General features: G+C 44.9%; 1 protein-coding gene and 1 pseudogene across 6 annotated transcripts in view; one reads left to right on the forward strand and one right to left on the reverse strand.

Moving 5' to 3' along the window:
* LOC126548178 (glucose transporter type 1-like) overlaps positions 1-17,026 on the reverse strand; it is a 326,053-nt gene that overhangs the window by 32,781 nt on the left and 276,246 nt on the right. For all 6 annotated transcript variants that reach the window (XM_055063176.2, XM_050196314.3, XM_055063177.2 and 3 more), the window contains 5 exons: positions 16,806-16,930; positions 16,607-16,675; positions 9,691-9,792; positions 4,242-4,349; positions 174-262 (listed from right to left, as the gene is read on the reverse strand). In XM_055063176.2, the coding sequence (XP_054919151.1) occupies positions 174-262; positions 4,242-4,349; positions 9,691-9,792; positions 16,607-16,675; positions 16,806-16,930 (493 nt within the window). The remainder of the gene's footprint in view (positions 1-173; positions 263-4,241; positions 4,350-9,690; positions 9,793-16,606; positions 16,676-16,805; positions 16,931-17,026) is intronic.
* LOC140215491 (uncharacterized) lies at positions 5,103-7,730 on the forward strand (annotated as a pseudogene).

Consider the following 17,026-nt stretch of genomic DNA (forward strand, 5'->3'; position numbering starts at 1 on the left):
AGTGGGTTCGACTGTACTATATGACATCCTAATGGAGCAATTCACTGCTTTGTGTTTATGTTCAATCACTCTAGCTTTTTCCTTAGTGTTAATTAGGGTGCGAACAAATCTGGCATAACTAAAATAAGTGTGTGTTGCATTCATCCACGAAAGAAATAGAATGGTCCAAATACTTTAGCTTCCTGCTGTTGAGCTTGCTCCTCCGTTTTCATCTCCTCAATGTCATCTTCAACCATACTTGAGCATCTCAGCTTTTGTAGAGCTGTCAGTGGAAACAAAAAAATTTTGGTAAGAGAGATTTACCACAAAATGCAAGTGCTCACATCAGCACATATTTGCCCGAGTCAAAACATAATAGTACTACAATCAATTCTCAATTTAGTAAACCCAGAGTTTATGAAATTCATAATTTAACTAGCATGTCTCTTTTCCTCTATCAGAACAGGAGTTCCATGAAGTACAACCCTTTCTTTCGCTCCATTTAACTTGTGTTTGCAGAACCAAACGAAGCATTCATTCTGCAATACCTTATAAAATGCTATGGAATATATGCCCAGCACGAAAGGGCATAAGCTTTCATATAAGAACTTTTTGATTACACTATGCAAGTGCAGAGTTACTAGCAAACGAGTGCAGTCCCTCTTTCACCTTCATGCAAACAGTTATGGACAATTGAGATATGAAGTTAGGGCTAGTTAGAATGCATTCTTTTGTTTCTGCTATGGCTGAAACATCTAATATCAGCATGATTTGAGCTTGTACTCTTACCGCGAGGCCTATACCACCTATGGCAACTGAATAAGTAGGAGTGCGAGATGGTGCTTTAGAGTTATTATTTGCGAAAGATGCACTGGTACTTTGTAACTTCTTGTCAGTGTTTCATTCTTCCGTGATTGCACATTTATCATTCTTATTTGGTAAAGTAGAATTGAACAGCAGAAGCACTGCTGAGGATATTCTTGCTTCTGCCAAAGGCAATGATTAGTCACGTCTAAAGGAATCCCGTCTTATGTAATCGTTTCTCCAACCATCACAATAAGCATATGGATTGCAACAAAATCAAGGAAAGGGGCTTTTTTTAGCATGTGTAGGCTCCCTGCTAGGTCTACAAGAATGATATTTGACTCAAGTGTTCACAATATGAACAGCTAGTGAGCAGGCAATTAACATATTCAGAAAGTGTTGCACAGTCCCTTTAAGTGGCAAGCAAAGCCTTGCTGGGTGTTTTTCATTTGTGCTCACCAGGATGCTTAGGAACATGTAAGCAGGAAAAGCTGTGAGGAGTGTCGCATGAGAACTCAATGTCTGCTTGACCAAATTTTGTATCCAGTGTAACCACTTTGGATTTTGTATCCAGAGACCTACCAAGAGCAAGGCAAGCTAGTCCTGAAGTGTGTTTTCTGTACGTATTTAATGTGTACTACTGGCGTTTGCACAAGAAATAATTCATGCAAGCTAGTATGTCTTCCAAGCTAGTGTCTACGCCCACCTCAGGAGTAAAATGTGCCATGACCAACTTTCAGGAACTTTTTAAGGAACATCTTGGAAGGTGTGTGGGTCTTTGAATATTGCAAAATGACAAAATACATTGCAATTGGGCCATGCAGGTTTTTAGACTTTAAGGACTTCCTTTAAAGGGACATTAAAGAGAAAAATCATTTGAGCTATGTTAGTAAACTACTTTTCCACAATACAAAAAAAAAAAATCACTCTTAACATGAGAGGATGCTTCGTAAGAGAGAAGGCGCAAAAGCAAAAAGGGTGGCAAGGCCACCTTGAAATTCCTGCACCAGCTTGCCGTGACATCACGGACTTTAGCGCCATCTGCTCGGGGCTAGTTCAATTTTTATAGGCAAAAATGGACTATATTGCACTCTAAGAGAACCAAAGGCTGAACGTAGGATTCTAGCGCAGTGACACACACACAGACTAGGAACTTAAAAAGTTTCAAAAAGTTTTACAGAACCACAATGGCTGCAATACGAAACAACACTTTGCAATCTGTGACGTCACACTGACCTACAGGCCCTGAAGTTTCGATGCGAAATTCAAAAATGAAATTTCACCTTCATTTTCTCTTCTAATATTAAACCTATTACCACAAAATCAACAAAAGCAGAGTTCTTTAATACCTTATCAATCTAAACTGATGCAGTGCATCTCTATTTCCTTTAAATGCAATCCAATGATAATGAATGACGCTATTTACACACATAAAATGTGGTAGTGTCATGCCTATAGTTATCACTTTCTATCAAGATGCTGTATTTCATAAACAAGTGACCAGCACAGTTGCCACAGAGTCCCTACACATTTCACACGTTCATCAGCACATTCCATGCTGGTGCAATCAGCGCATCTTTACAAAGAAAAAAGTGCTCCGTGTCATTACTATGACTTGTTCCATCTAAAGTAATGGTCTTCAAGATTAAGGTGTCTTGCCACACCATAAACATCGGAGGCCTCGTGCATGCACCGCAGTGGTGGCACTTCTATTATGCATCTTTTAAAGGCACTTGCCTGTGCTTTATTAATCGTACTGCTGTAACATAGTAACACAATAGCGTCAGCATCTCAACTGAGCAATTACTTCCTGAATTCCTATCAATACTTTGATACAGAATGCTCACTCACAATACACTAGTAAACAAGACAGTTTTAGGTGTACACAGAAATATTTGTATAGCTGAAACTTAGAAACTTTATTTTAAAGGGCCCCTCACCAGGTCCCATAGCAAATTTTGGTTATATGCTGGAAGTTGTTATGTGTCCTGTAAGGAGCGTTCTGCCGCAAAAAGTTTTCAAATCGGCTCATTAATAGCCGAGACAGAAATATTTCAGTGCCACAAGCCCATGATTCTAGGAGGTGAGCTCCACTGCATAGCGAGACACTCTCTCCACTCGGCCTGTGTAGCCTCCGCAAGCGAAATTCCTTCCCTGCGTTCTCCCATACCGGACCTTGAGGATCACGTGACGAATACGTCACGGGCCCCACCTGAATTTCTTTTTCGTTTTTTTTTTTCATGCGGCACTGCGCACAAGTTGTGATTGTATGGTTTCACGCAGTGCACGATTTTGTGCGCTGTGCACAAGGACACATGACTAGCGGTATAATACAGTGCTACACGAATACTGAGGCAGAACAAGCGGATCGCAGAACATGATCACGCGTTGGAACACTGTAGAAATTGGCATAGTTTCGGTATCCGCGCACGTGACCGTACGACTGTGGGAACAAGCAGATGAAGGGGAAGTACATCTCTTTTGCTTCAGTGCGAAGTGAAACAAAAAACGTGCAGACATTCCATTTGTGTGTTTTATAATTTCGCTAAACTTCAATTAGTCAATTCAAGCAACAAATCAGACAGATGACATATGTTGTCTTGAATAATTCTCGAAGTCGCGTGTCATCACAAGCGACGTCATGCTTCGGACACCAGTACATAGGCGCAGGTACACGAGTACATCGTTCCCCGGCTTAGAACGCGGCGACCGCGAGGAGACGGAAAAACGGCGTTCAGTTTGAAATTCCAGATCTTTCCGCGGCCCGTAGCGATGTAATACTTTGCAGACACGATCGTTATTGTGCAATGTATGCGCTGCACTTGTCAGCTCAAAATGGCCAGACCTGGTGAGGGGCCCTTTAGGGAAACTAAATTTAGAAGACTTTGCAGCTAAAAATAAACAAAAGTCCAACTGTAATGACTGCTTAATCGTTGCAGCAATGCTTCAACAGTTACCATCACTTCAAAGAGAAAGTGAAGCTGTTAAGCCATTATCTCATAAACATCACTAAAGATCAGTCACTAAGCTCTGCAGGGCCAGCTCGTGCTATATCAAACGTACAGTCTGGCAAATATACAGCAAGCCCAGATGCTTGTAGAATATTAACGATGCTATGTATCACATGCAACATGTCAACTGATTTCGCTACTTCATGAACAAGTCTTATAAGTAAACATTGCTTTACAGCATAGAACTTCTGTAGCAAATCCTGGCGCCCATCATGAACTCCAGGGTGTGTCCAAGTGAAATTCATCTGCATTCTCATTCCGTTTGTTATTTCTGAAGGGGCTCTAATGTGGGAGAATTCCACACAAGCTATGCTCACAGGTTATACCTTTACACAAAAAAAGATGCACGCTCAATGAAAAGACATTCTGATGCAATGCCAAAATTATGTAGATGGTGGTTTAGCCTAGTTAGTAATAGTAGAAAGTAAAATGATAGTGAACACTTACCTTCTCGTGCTAAAGACTCTTGCTGCTTTGAAATGAGCAAATATCGTGGACTTTCTGGGCAGAAGGGCAGCAGCACTAACTGCAACACAGCTGGAATGACTGCAATTGCTGTTTTGGGGGGAGAAAACGAAAAGCAGACAAAAAAAAGGAACCTGGGACAAAAACCTAAGACAACGTGCAGCAACATATATTGGTTGCATGAAAGTTGTCACTGCATTAGTGCTAACTATTTCTTAAAAATTCCTTGCAAGCAATTGCCCCGGCTGCTTAACATTCTGAATTATTTTGAACCAGATTCAAACCAGATTGATCAACCGCTTTAAGCACAAAACAAAGAAACAATCTGTAACCTACTCAGTAAATAGCAGTTGATGAAAATGTGCACTGAAATTGTCGAACTTACTGCCAGTCAGCAGTGTGCCCAAACCGTCGTTTACAAAGAATTTTCTCAAAGAACTGCAACCTTCTCACAATTTATTTTCTGTTCTCATTAAATTGTATTATGTTGCAAATATTTCCTTCAGTTGCTAAATTTCCCAATTCCCAAAGACAAAAATCATGGTGGTCTGCATCTAATGTGCATGAAAGCATCAGCTACCTATTTACTTCAGTTACAAGCAAGGCAGCTGCGCAAGCACATTTTAAATGATCTGAATGAGCTTTTAAATATTAATTTCTCGATTCAACAAGCAAGCGACTGCAAACCAGGGTGTATTACTAAAATACACCTGTAGAGCATAATGAACTTTTTTTACAGTAACACAGTGTGGCTGAAAAACAAACTGGTGCGACAAGTAGAACCACAAGCAACTAACATAAGCTAACATAACTAACATAAACATAACATAATTATGGCTCGGCAGAAATGCGTCATGGGATGAATATGTCGAGAAGTTAGAAATGTTCTGCGAAGCAAACAAGATAGCAAAAGAACAGAAAAGAGCCATCCTGCTGAGTTGTTGCGGTGAAGAAGCGTACAGGCCCATCGTAACTCTGGTCAAGCCAGCAAGACCAACAGCAGCAACCTACGACGAAATTAAGACGGCGGTTCGCAAGCACCTGCATCCAAGGCCATCAGAGCTGTATGCAAAGTGTTTGTTCTACAAGAGAAATGAGGCTGCCGAGAAATTGGTTGCAGACTACATCACGGCGCTTCAGAAGCTAGCTGAAGACTGTGGTTTTTGCGACGGGCAGCTCCCATAGGACATCATGGTGCGAGATCATTTCGTGTGCGGCCTCCAGAACGAAGCAGTTCAACAGCGACTTCTTGCGGAACACGACCTTAAGTTCAACATCGTGTACGACATGGCCGCAACCGCAGAAGCGACAGCCAAGCAACAGCAAAACATACGCATGCAAGGCTGAAATGAGGCAAAGGACTGACAGGGCATGATACAAGCAACCCGCACGAAGCAAGACGCCACGGCAGAGGGATGCAGTTGCTACCACTGCAACAGTAAGCATGCTCCGCATTTATGCAGTTTTAGAAAAGCGGCATACTTCAACTGCAAAAGGGTTGGACATATAGCGAGGCTTGTCGTTAAAAAGACGAAAGTAGAGCGGCCCGGAAGACGACGCCTGAGCACAAGAGTAAAGTTGAAAAGAGCAAGGGCGTGTACGAAAGGAGTGCATTGTTTTCACTCTGTGAAGTGAATGAGCAAGAACAGAAGTTTATGGTTAAAGTACAGATACAAGGGCAAGAAGTCCCGATGGAGGTCGATTCCGGAGCCTCGTGCTCAATTGTGAGTGAAGATACGTTTCGAGTAATCGAGAGAAATCGGGGTGAAATACCACTCCCAAGATTCTGGAACTTTCGTAACCTGGTCAAAGGAGGCGTTACTGCTGCTGGGTCGAGCAACCGTCTTGGTAGACTTCAAGGGCCGGAAGGCAAAGCTGCCTTTGTTGGTAGTGAAGAATTGAGGCAACAGCCTGATTGGGCGAAACTGGTTTAGGCCATTAGGCATTTGCTTGCAAGGAATCGGGCAAGTAAACACGGAAGACGTCCCCTCACGATTTTCCGAGGTGTTTCGCAGGGACCTTCCTGGCTTCAATGGACCACCAGTTCACATAGAACTGAAAGACGACACCCAATCAGCGTTTCTCAAAAGTCGACCAGTTCCACTGGCCCTCAAGGACGACGTGGGCAAGGAAGTAGATCGCTTGGTGCAACAAGGGGTATGGGAACCCATCGTGTACTCCAACTGGGCCACACCACTGGTAGTGGTAAGAAAAAAAGACGGAACTTTACGCCTGTGCGGTGACTACTGTAGCACCGTAAGCAAAGCTATTAAAAGCAGCGGGCACCCTTTGCCCACTACCGCTGAAATGCTCGCAGCTCTAGGTTCAAGCAAATTTTTTACAAAGCTGGATCTAGCTCAAGCTTATCAACAGCTTACGCTAGACGACGAGTCGGCTGAAGTGCTCACAGTTAACACGATAAAGGGACTGTACAAAGTCAAACGGCTGTCGTTTGGAATTTCAGTGGTGCCGTGGGTGTTTCAATGAGTCATTGACACGCTGTTAGCAGGCATTCCCGGTGTGAAAGCCTATCTTGATGATATCTTGATTTCTGGCCGTAACGCAGAAGAGCACGCCGAGAGATTAGAGACCGTGCTTTCGCGTCTGCAGAATGCAAAGTGAAGAGTAAATAAGGACAAGTGCGAATTCAACCAGCCGAGCATTGAATTCTTGTGTCACAGGATTGACGCCACGGGAATACATCCGAGCTGAAGCAAGACGGATGCCATCCATAAAGCGCCCGCACCCACAAGCAAAAAGGAGCTGCAAGCCTTCTTGGGGTTACTAAATTTTTACAGCAGTTTCCTCAAGGACAAGACTGAAGCGGCAGAACCACTCTATCGACTGCTCGACCATGACCACGAATAGAAGTGGACAGGTGAGCACCAACGTGCGTTTGAGAGACTAAAAAAATTGCTTAGCTCCGACTCTGTACTCGTGCCCTATGACATCAAGTGTCCTTTAATTTTGTGCTGCGACGCATCTCCTGTCGAAGTGGGGGCAGTGCTAGCCCATCGTGCGACTGAAGGGAAGGAACAGCCCAGAGCTTATGCTTCCCGGATGCTTGGAGCCAGTGAACGTAACTATGCTCAGATTGATAAAGAGGGCTTGGCTGTTGTCTTTGGCACAGAACGGTTCCTTGCTGGACAGGAATTTACGGTTATAACAGACCACAAGCCGCTACTGGGCTTGTTTAACATGGACAAGAGGGTGCCTGAAGTTGCGTCGCCCAGAATGCTCTATTGAATATTACATTTGTCTGCATATAACTACAGCCTTCAGTACAGGCGAGGCCAAGACAACTCCAACGCTGATGCACTCAGTCGTCTGCCAGCTCCGGGAGACGAAGACGAGCCACAGCCACCTGGGAACGTGCTCCTGTTGGAAGCGGTCGAGTGCGCACCGCTGCAGGCAGCAGACATCGCTGCGCTGATCAAGAAGGACAAAGTCTTATCCATGATAAAGGAATAGATCCTTAGTGGCTGGCCGTCAACACAACTCGACAGCAAGTTCGCGCCTTATGAGGTGAGGAAGTCAGAGTTGTCGTTGCATTGCAATTGCATACTGTGGGGAAATCGTGTTGTAATTCCTAACGCAGCAAGAGAAAGTGTGCTTCAACTCCTGCATGCAAATCACCCTGGGATGAGTGCCATGAAAGCGTCAGCTAGAGGGCTCATGTGGTGGCCGAAAATAGACCACGAAATTGAAGAGTTTGTACAGCACTGTCAGCCATGTCAGAGTAACCGGCAAAGCGATCCCAAGGTTCCAGTGCATTTTTGGATCAAGCCAGATCACCCTTGGAGTCACCTACACATTGATTTCGCTGGTCCAGTTAATGGAGAAGTATTCTTAATCGTGGTAGACGCGTACAGCAACTGGGCTGAGGTCAAAGTCATGTCATCCATGAAGGCTACAGCTGTCGTCACCAGCTTAAAAGGAAGGTGTTTGCGACACACGGTGTGCCAGACGTTATCGTTTCAGATAACGGCACAGCGTTCACTAGCTCGGAGTTGCAAACGTTCTTAAAGTGCATGCTATTTTCACTGCACCTTATAATCCCGCCAGTAATGGTAGGGTGGAGAGGATGGTAAGAGAAGTTAAAGAAGCGTTAAAGAAGCAACAGGAAGGTTCGACGCAGTGCAAGATTTCGTGGTTCCTGTTTAAACAGCGTACGATGCCACATTCGGTCACGGGAAAGTCTCTGGCAGAATTATTGATCGGACGTAGGCTGAGGACAGCCTTGGACAGACTTCATCCGGACTGGCAACACGCGCCTGAACCGCAACGACCAGAGATTAAGAGGTACCATGTCGGTAACACGGTCTATGCTAAAAGCTCTTGTCCAGGTCCAAGGTGGAAGGCAGCCAGGGTAGTGGCAGTCCGAGGCCCGGTGTCGTACATGGTCCAGCTGGACAACGGCGAGCGCCATCACAGGCACCAGAACCAGTTGAGGAGCGCCTGGACGAGGCTCGAAGCCGATCCAGACCCAAGTGCAGACTACCACGTCAGGCTTCCTCCTACAGCCAGACGGCCACAACAGCTGCCGGCCAGCACGGAAGCAGACACAGGGGCAAGTCCGGGCCAAGCTACCCAAGACCCAGTCGAGCCGCGAAGATCAACACGCGTTAGACGGCCTGTCGCACGTTATGGCATTGATGACTAACCAGACATTTTGGAATTGTGTAACGAATCTTAGGAGAAAAGAATGTTGTATACTGATATCGCATGTCACACTGACACTGCATTTTCCCGAGTATCACTTATCAGCCACGTAAGCAGCAGTCGGCGGATCACATGTTCATCACCCTATAAAAGGGCACTGCATCAAATAAACGTTGTCTGTTTCACCCTGGCATCCAGCTGATACGCTACACTTTCGAAACGTTCACTAGGAATTTCATTCACCCACAGCAAAGGCACACCCCTACTCTCAATACGAATTTCTCGAAGAAAAAAAAAAACATTTCTTGTTTCCAGTGAAACAAGAAATGAGCAAGCTCGAAAGTGCATGCGGGTCCTAACTCAAACACTGCAAACACTTGAAGTTAGCTAGCTGTTAAATAGTGCTACATGTACTAGACAGCCATAGGTTGCTGAAGCAATGACAGTTCCCTCTCAGTTTTCCCAGCCTTCCTCTAGCAATGGTACCTTTGCTCTCCAATCTGGTAACGCAGTATATTAACAGTGGAGAGAACAACATGTGCTCCAACCAGAAATGGTTGTGGCAGACAGTGCCTGCACATTTACTGTTTTTTTTGCTATCAACCTACTGAGAGGTAGGTGGAGAGGGTAACAGGAGAGGGCTTGATCAAACAAGTGCTAGTCATTTCGTGGGCACCTTTAAAACCGAAACACCGGCCAGGATGTATTCTGCTAGGTTGATTCACATATAAAGGTACAGAAAGTGGAACTGAATGCAAGGACCTCTCACCGAGCAGGTATGGCCATCCTTCTTCTGTGCCTAAGATGACTTCAATACCTAAAACTTGAGAAAGCAGCATCCCCACTGTTACTCCTACTTGACTGACAGTGCCTGCGAGCCAGTGAAAGAGAGAAGAAAATCTCATATACAACGATGCAAAAAAAAAAAAGCAAACAATGCAAGGGCAGCACCAAGAGGGTAAAGCTGACATGTACAGCACTGAGAAATGCATGATCTGCTTCCAAAGAACCCCCCAAAAAGCAAGCCAAAATGAAGACTGACGCTACAACCACACAGGCATTGCAATCCCTTTCTACATATCTTGTCAGTGACATGAAAAAAAAAAAAAAAGAATGCATACTAAACAGTTGCTCAAACTATGAACAAAGCAAGCAACTGGAAGCATGCATGGTAATAATACACTTCAACTTACCCGTTAAGAAAAAAAAAAAAGTTTAAGCATGAACACAAAAGGAGCTTCTGACCAAATGACTCAACTGGCTTTTTACTTTTTTTTTTTTTATTTGACAGTATGCAGAGAAGGAAGATTCAATTTCTATCGTTACTAGAGGTGGGCAAATATCATTTTTTAATATGAATCGAATATGAATAGTGGGTATGGAGTATCAAATAGTCAGGTGCAGACGTATATGTCTACAGCAGGAAATTTTTTTCCAGTATAATTAGGTAACATGCCTGTACTGACCAGTGCAAAACGGAAAGCTAACTATGTGAAACAATGGATCAGTTTTAAATACATGATCACCAGTTTTTATTAGAAAAAATCATCGCCCTAGCACTCCGTGCAGATGGTTAACCAGCAAAGCTGAAATGTGCGGCCCCATGTTCATCAGTGGGTTAATCCCAACAGTTCATTAAACAACGGTTTGGTAGGCTGCCGGGTCCTTGGTACGCAATTGCTGCTTGCGCTCAGCTGCACAAGCCTGTTCTTGTGCCCGGGCTGTAGCATCGGCACAACGTAGACGAGCTCGTCCGCTGTTCTGCTCGTGGCATTGCTGCCTGCGCCTCAAGAGTACATATGACGCATGGCCTACCCATTCTGGAGCCAGAGAGAAACTTGTGCGCGTGCTCGGCTGCAACGAAGAGCAATGATGTCAGCGCAGCCAATCGTGCGTCTGTTTCTTTTTTTTTTTGTTTGCGCATGCGCATGAGGTTGCACTGGAGAAGTTTTAGGCGTACAGGCAACAGACAGATGAATGGATGAACGAATCAGCTAGCCACATACAGCTTCGCTATAAAACAGGAAGAGTAGCCTTGTAACGACATTAGAGCCCGATTGCAAACAGGCACTCCATGAAAAAATGAATGTTGTATGACTAGCTCTCAAAAAAAAAAGAAAGAAAACTAAATAAATGCCTGCCGAAAAAAAAATTGAAAATGAGGAAAAAAAAGAAACTACTTACGGGATTTTCTACCGCAACCACACGTTAAAAGGCCTATTGCAAGGAAAACATCGTCCGTTGCAGTGTTAAAAAAAAGAAAAAACTCTCAGGCCTGCACAGCACATGCAGCACAGTTGCAGCGTAAGCTGGAGGAGCGGCTCCACAGGAGCTCCATTTTCAGCACCAAGCACTATGGGGTCTTCGCAGCGAAGTCTCCTTGCGTTGTTTTCACGAGAACGATCTGAACTATCTGCCCAGTGTTGATAACGAGCTGCAGCTTGTGCTGCGGTTTGCGTCCTGCTCTCTGCACAGCAGTCTACTGAGCCCAATACTGCCTCGTTGCAGCCGCACACGTAGCTCTATGATTCACTTTTTGAGCAGCGGTTCGTACCTTGTGAGGAGGCACCATAAAGTGTACCGAAGAGTAAAGACAGGTATGCGGACTGCGTTGCGCACATGCCACAACCCTTGAACCGCAGCACAGTATGTTGCTGTTGACGACAGTGATGGTTTATTGGCATCGCCTTCGAAACGGGGTGGTGACAAATAGTCACCTAGCCTCTGAGTTAACCAGGTCCAGCTACATGCAGTATGCAACTGCTACGTGTCGGGACACCTGGTGGAGCATAACGAAACTGCAACGCAAAGTTTGTATGTATCGATGCTACGCAACATGCATGCCACATCGCATGTGAAATGGCACAATACGATGCTAATGATGATGATTTAATGGCATTCCCTTTGAAACGGGACAGTGACAGTCACCTAGCCTGCTTGAATTAATAAGGTATGCCATACATGTTTTTCATTACATCAATATTTATACATCTCCATAATCTTCTTTTTGTTCCTCAAGACTTCCATATCTACCTTGTACCGCTACCTATACAACTGCTACAAGGTGTGCCACCTGGTGTAATATGCAACTGCAATGCAAAAGGCGCATGTGTAGACGCTACGCGGCGCGCATGTCGCATCGCAAGGCAAGTGGCACAATACGATGCTAATGATGATTTATTGGCATCCCCTTTGAAACGTGGCACTGACAGTCACCTAGCCAGCTTTATTTAATCAGGTTCACAATATATATTTTTTTATAGCATTCTCTAGCATTTTTGTGTACATCTCCTTAAACTTCTTTTTCTTCCTCAGACCTTCTTGAACTGCCTTGTGCCACTACCTGTGCATCTGCTACATGACGTTCTACCAGGTGTAATAATATCCAACTGCAATGCAAAATATGCAAGTATTGATGCTATGCAGCATGCATGTCACATCGCGTGTCTCCCTGCATCCTAGGACGCGGTTATGGGGCATTTTTCCACTCCATGCTAGCAAGTGCTGGTGTGGCTCAGTGGTAGAGTAGCCGACTCCCACGCAGCGGGCCTGGGTGCGATCCCAGCGGGAACTGGGTATTTTTTGTCATTCCGGGCGATAGCTGCTACAGACACCAGACACCGGCAGTGGACACCATTGCTAACCGAAACAGCTACTGGAATGAGCCCACAAGAACTTACACTGTAATAGAACTTTTACACAGCTAGACTTCGAAAAACACTAAATGACAGAGTAGTAAAGGCAGCGCTTGCTGGGCCAGTAGGCTTCTTTATACCCAAACTTACTCTGCTGGTGGTAACAAGATCTCAAAGACAACAAGTACTAGGTAAAAAAAAAAAAGAGCCCCTCCTTGCTGTACCAAAATACGAACATTTAACGTTCCCCTGGAATGTCCAGTCACGTCCCTCACGGCAGTGCGAAGTTTCCATTACCCTATTATGATGCCGAATATTGCAATTAACTCTGTACATGAGTAGGCGTGGGTTCGCACCATCAAACCTCTGTGCGTCATGTGGGGATATAGAATAACTGGACCATTTCCTCCTCTATTGCCGAAAATATAATTCCAAAAGAAATACATTTTTAGAGCAGCCCCTATTGCGTATGAGTCTTCCTCTGTCGGTGATTAATATTTCATCTTTTGGTGCAAGTACTCTTGGTCGAGCCCGAAGGGAAGTTGTCAGATTGTGCACGAGTACGTCACTGCTGCAGGCAGACTCATGTCAAACACCTTTTGCTCATTATTCACACTACATCACATTATTTTCATAATCTAGCATCTTTGTCTTAAGTGACATGACCCCTTTTCAAGAAAACAAAAGAAAAATTTGTTACCACTATGTATTAATTAAATATAGGAAGCAAGAACTTGATACGTTTCCAGTGCAAACCATGGCCAATCCTTCCCTCATGGGTACGTGCCATAAGTACAAGTAGAGTGCAAGCAAAAATCGCGGGTTATAAGCAGGCCTCAACCACGAAACTGTATATGAAGCTTATATTACCCATTTTATTTCACCTCTTCAACCACTTTTGTCGTTGTCACACCTCTGATCATTAGTGATCTTTTGTTTAGCAGACAGAACATTAACTAGATTAAACGGTCGGTTGCTACAAAATATTTGGTTAGTTTTGAGTATTCAAATATACCAAATAGTTCATTTTTGAAAAGGAATAGAATATTATGCAATTACTATTTGTATTCAAAACATCAAATATTTGCCCACCCCTAATAATTACTAATGATAAATTAAGGGGATTTAAAAAATAGTGCACTGTTTAAAAATGCAGGATAATTCCATTTCTCAATTCTAAACACAGTACAAACAACTTGCCTCCACCTTCTTGACTACAGCTACCAGGCACAACACACAACAAAAATTATTCAGCTCATTCAAGCAGCAAAAACAACCCATGCTGACATGGTTTCAAGCTCTTGGTGCATGTGCACCTGTATTCTCCCAAGAACACCAATACATACGCTAGCTCATTCTGGAAAGCTCATTCGTCTCATGGACGAGCATGAAAAATTATTAAGCACAAAAAAAAAAGATTGGTTTCCATTCAAAGCATAGTTCTGAATATAATGCAAAGCAGTTGATCCATTTTGTAAGTGTGAAAAAAAAAAAGACAAAAAGAAACTTTATGTCCATGCAGACATGGAATATTTTATTTTGAAACTAAGTCCTCGTGTAACTATTTGGAGGGAGCGTGGAGGTGTATGTGAAATTACACAACTTAAAAAACTAAGCTGCAAATATAACTTATTTTTCCTGGCCAGAAAGTATGTAAATGATTCAAGCATGATGAAGAGGTGAAGAGGCTGTGGGAATTGCGATGAAGGCAGGGGATGCCAAAGATCTTGTCGGGAACTGAGGGGTCCCAGCAGAGTGCCAGAACCAGAGGACCAGGGATGCAGGCTTCTAGAACAGAACTGCATGTGCTGTGCTTACATATTGAGCACGCGCCACCCATCTTTAGTCACCTCGTCTTCGGCAGCCGGCTGAGAGTGCCGACCTTAGCATTGCAGCATCGATGGGCGCTACTAGGCCCCCTCCCCCGCCCAGACAGAATGGCGAAATGTACACGATTCACTGCGATGGTCTGGCTTGGGAGTGCAGCAGTGGACAAGGTTTTGGTGGCGGTAGCTTGAGAAACGTGGCCCCAATGATTGCCACACCGTAGAGGGCACACGGGTGATGCCATTCGTGCTCTAAGTTGCAGATTCTGCATGGTCAGTGTGCATGGATGATCGACTTCAGAGGGGTGCGGGGAATGCAGCAGCCATGATGACATCTCCTTAATTTGGGCTGGTCAAGGCATGAAGGTTGCAGTGGGGCACCTCGATGCTTCTGAGGTGCTGACAGCAGTATCAAATTTGGCACCTGCTGATGTTGCGATCAAGGTGGCAAGCTCACAATGCGACGGTGCTTGCTCGACCGAGGTTAGTGCATTGCCATCATCTGAATGTTATGTCGGATTTGTGAACGAAGGTTCGGCGTTGATGTCGGGCACTTTTGAATTGCGTGATAACAGTGTCTGGCCTGGCGCCTGTGGAAAATTGGCTGGATGCAGCGATGAAAAGTAGGGAAGTAGCGGGGCTATTGGTTGTGCTGGGCACAAGTTTTCGCAACGCTGAGTACCTAAGTCAAGGAGGAATCTTTGTGGGCAGATGTCAAGGCAGTGTCTTTGGAGAGTGCAAGCTAAGACAATGAACCTGCACTGCGAGTGGGGGCAGAAGAAAAGGGTTCTATGGGACGAATGCTGGTGGAGCTAGGAAGTGCTGTGCACATGATAGCTGGCGGACCAGTCTCACCGCAGTGCTGCCACAGGATATCCCTCGAAACAGGCACATTGATACGAGTCTCGCCAGCCGCCAACATACAGCTCGCAGCTGTATCATCTCTACGGCTTGATGGGGACACCATGTAACTCTGGTGGAGTGCACACCAATGCTTTGGTACGCTCAGGCATAGATGCAAGGTGGTCGTTGCCGAGAAGTAGCGGGCTCACCAGTTGTGCGGTTGATGGGGTGGGCAATGGGGCGGGAGGTTGTCATCGTGGAACGAATGAGACGTGGGAGGCGCATTTGTATGATCTTCCCACAGTGGCTCCTGTGGTGCAGGTGCAGCGGAATATATGCAAGCAGTGGTGCAGCTATTACCAAAGCGCCGATGGCAAAGAGGAAGACATAGGTTGAACTGCTCCTTTAGAAGCGTCAGCCGTTCAAAGAGACTGTGGCGTGCTGCGTAGTTGATGAGGAACTGTTACGCCAAAGTGTTGAAAGAAGGCAGACTTGAGGCCCTCGTATGTGTTCTGGCCTGGTGGTGGAAGGCCAAGACGAGAGAAGACATCAGTGGGAATTTCGTACTTGAGGAACAGGTACTGCCAGAGCTGCTATGACACGCCATTTACGTATAGCTGTGCGTCTACCTGCATGAACCACAAAATAGGGCTGCGCAGAGAGTAGGGCCACAGTTGCTGCAAACGCCAAGGGCCGTCGAGCTTCGGTGGATGCTACCCTTCTCCCAGCTGGTCCATGGCTGCAGGCGAGGCTTGGTAGCTGGCGATGCTGAACCGGTCCTTGTTGGTGCTCCAATTATCATGTTTGGCTCACCACTGTCGGGAATTAAGGGGCCGCAGCGGAGCACCAGAACAAGAGAATCGGCAAAGCAGGCTTCTAGAACAGAACTGCATGTGCCATGCTTGCACATCGAGCACGCGCCACCCATCTTTATTCTCCTCGTTTTTCACAGCTGGTAAAAAGGTGCCGGCTGAGAGTGCCGACCTTGGTGTCCGTGCCTTGCGGTGACAGTGGGTGCCACATTCTAATGGGAACCTAGTTTTCATTTGGTAATCTACTACAAGGAATGTTTTTTTTTTTATATGCCCCCAACAAGTGTATACCTGTTATCGCCTTTCAAGGTACAGGTAAAAAGTCCTTGCCAATGAGTAAGATCCTCTACTCAGTTAATACTGTTTATAAAACCAGGAACATTGTTTACCACACCAAAAAAAGTTGTTGACCACAGTTTGAGAAATCACAAGTGTGCTCAAGTGCAATGTGATAATAAAGAAAAAATGAGACAATAAGCAAAAGCAAAAGTCTACATATAAAGGCCACATAAACCTTACTGCATAAACTTATATACACTGAAATCTGTGCAACAATCTTGATGACATACCTAGGCCTCCCCTGAGTGGCACAGGAGATATCTCTAGCAGGTACATTGGCACTAGTGCAGTGTTGAGACCTAATGAAAGAACAGTGAAGATTATTTAACCTCTTGCACACAAAAAAGCAGGGCCAGAACAGATGTGCGAAAACCAGTGCACAGTACTTAGTGGACAATAAAAAATGAAAAAGAAACCGAGGAAACTTGCCACAATTCATTCCAATGATAAGGCGACCAAAAATGAGCAATTCTATGCTTCTAGAGGCATTGCTGAAACCCATCAATGAGCCTCCAAGAATGCCCAAAATATTGTTGATGAGCATACCCCCTTTCCTGGAAAAGACAGAAACCCAAGATTACCACGCATGTTATCACACATGAGGTTAGAAATAACGCTTCATCATTGCCATAACATAATGACCCAAGATT

This window comes from Dermacentor andersoni, chromosome 1, assembly GCF_023375885.2.
Source record: "Dermacentor andersoni chromosome 1, qqDerAnde1_hic_scaffold, whole genome shotgun sequence".
In the NCBI taxonomy this organism is placed as follows: domain Eukaryota; kingdom Metazoa; phylum Arthropoda; class Arachnida; order Ixodida; family Ixodidae; genus Dermacentor; species Dermacentor andersoni.